Source organism: Apium graveolens, chromosome 7 (genome assembly GCF_009905375.1).
Source record: "Apium graveolens cultivar Ventura chromosome 7, ASM990537v1, whole genome shotgun sequence".
Taxonomy (NCBI): Eukaryota; Viridiplantae; Streptophyta; class Magnoliopsida; order Apiales; family Apiaceae; genus Apium; species Apium graveolens.
This window is the reverse complement of record NC_133653.1, coordinates 171953075-171954978: the sequence shown is the minus strand read 5'-3', so window position 1 is coordinate 171954978 and position 1904 is coordinate 171953075. Positions and strand designations below refer to the sequence as shown.

Here is a 1904-nt window from a genome sequence, read left to right as displayed (position 1 = left end):
ACTATCTGAGAAGTATTTACTTCTAGGTCTTGAAGACCCCTACTATTCATGTCATAAATCCGATAGCACCGGTTGGTATGGCAAGCTGTTGGATAGACCCAATCAAGACCCACTTAGAAACTGGGTGGCTCCCCGAAGATGCCCGGGAGGCACGCAAGCTGTCGGTTAGAGCGTTAAGATACTCGTTGATTGAAGGCCTTCTTTACAAAAGGTCCTTTGTTATTCCATACTTGAAGTGCTTAAGACCTCTTGAAGCAGAGGAGGCACTTAAATAAGCCCATGAAGGGATTTGTGGACAATACCTGGGGGGCAGGGCTCTTGCTCACAAGATAACTCGATTGGGGCTCTACTGACCAACTATGCTAGCCGATGCAAAGGCTTATGTGAAGAGATGTGACAGATGCCAGAGGCATGCTCCGGTAGTACGATAGCCCCCAGAGAGGCTTGCGTCAATCAGCAAACCCATTCCTTTTATAATATGGGGAATGGACATACTTGGACCATTTTCTATGGCATCGGGACAGAGGAAGTTCATTGTGGTAGCCATAGATTACTTTACAAAGTGGATTGAGGATAAGGCACTAGTCAAGATAACCACTAAGAAAATTACCCAATTCCTCTGGGAGAATGTGATACGCCGATATGGAATCCCATGCGTCCTTGTCACGGATAATGGGAAACAATTTGATAATGCAGAGTTCAGAGAGTACTGCGATGATACCAGCATAGAACTTCGTTTCACCTCCGTTGCACATCCTCAGGCAAACAAGCAAGTGGAAGTTGCTAACAGAATCATCCTTGATGGACTTAAGAAGAGGGTTGAATGCTCGAGAAACACTTGGGTAGATGAGCTGCTGCCTATACTATGGGCATATTGAACCACCTACAAAGTGACAATTGAAGCAAACCCATTCATGCTGTCTTACAGAGCCGAGGAAGTGGTGCCCCTTGAAATTACTCATGGATCCCCTAGGATCGAAGCTTACGAGCCAGAGACAAACGAATAAGCCATGAGGCTCGCTCTCGATCTCATTGATGAGGTCAGGGATGAAGCCAACACCCGCAATGCAGAGCATCAACGAAGAGCCTCCCTCTGTTATAATAGACGGGTTAGAGAAAGGTTCTTTCAACAGGGAGATTTGGTTCTGAGGAAGATTGAGGCATCATGAGTAGGGGAGAGAGGGAAGCTAGCCCCCAACTGGGAAGGACCTTATAAGGTCAGAAAGACATTGGGATGAGGATCCTACAAGTTAGAGACCCTGAATGGTGATGAAGTGCCTCGCACTTGGCATGCTTCGAACCTGAATGTTTATTATGTTTAGGACATTCACTACATGTTCCTAGTACTTAGTATTGGTTTTATAAATAAGGTCAACGAAACCATCTTATGTAAGGGTTGGACCTATTTCTTAGAGATATTATCTATTTATATAAGTTTATTTCTATCATCTTGTCTACCAATTTATTTAAGTACGAGCATCTAAAGAATTCAAGTCCCGAAGGACCAAATGCCGAAAATAAAAGACAAGTATGAAATGAAATTAAATGTAGTGCATAGATAAAAGATCCCGAAGGATCATAAGTTAAAGTCCCGAAGGACCAATAGGTTACAGACCAATAAGGTTCATATTAATAAGTTCTGAAAATAAAAGCCACATACGGCAATCAAGGCCATGCAAGGCCACATCATTCACTTGTCAGAAGAGTCCTCCCCCTCACCATCCGAGCCTTCCTTAGAAGAAGAACCACTGCTCCCTGGAATCTGCTCCCTCATCTTCCCTCAAAGGGGTGCCCTGGACTTGGGGCTACCCGAAGGGGCTTTGCCCTTAGAGCCGGAACCGGAACCCGAGTGACTCGAGCTCGACTGGGGCCTCATGCGAGGAGTCGAGGGCACAGATTTGGAA

The 1904-nt window shown here is 45.3% G+C and overlaps 1 protein-coding gene across 1 annotated transcript; it reads left to right on the top strand.

Annotated features, from left to right (window-relative positions):
• Window positions 1-485: 485 nt before the first annotated feature.
• LOC141674184 (uncharacterized) lies at window positions 486-878 on the top strand. Its single transcript, XM_074480906.1, has one exon. It carries the CDS (start codon window positions 486-488, stop codon window positions 876-878), a length of 393 nt encoding a protein of 130 aa, XP_074337007.1.
• Window positions 879-1904: the final 1026 nt, after the last annotated feature.

Excerpts from the sequence above, each read along its gene's own strand:
- LOC141674184 (XM_074480906.1), top strand. The coding sequence starts at position 486 with ATGGACATACTTGGACCATTTTCTATGGCATCGGGACAGAGGAAGTTC.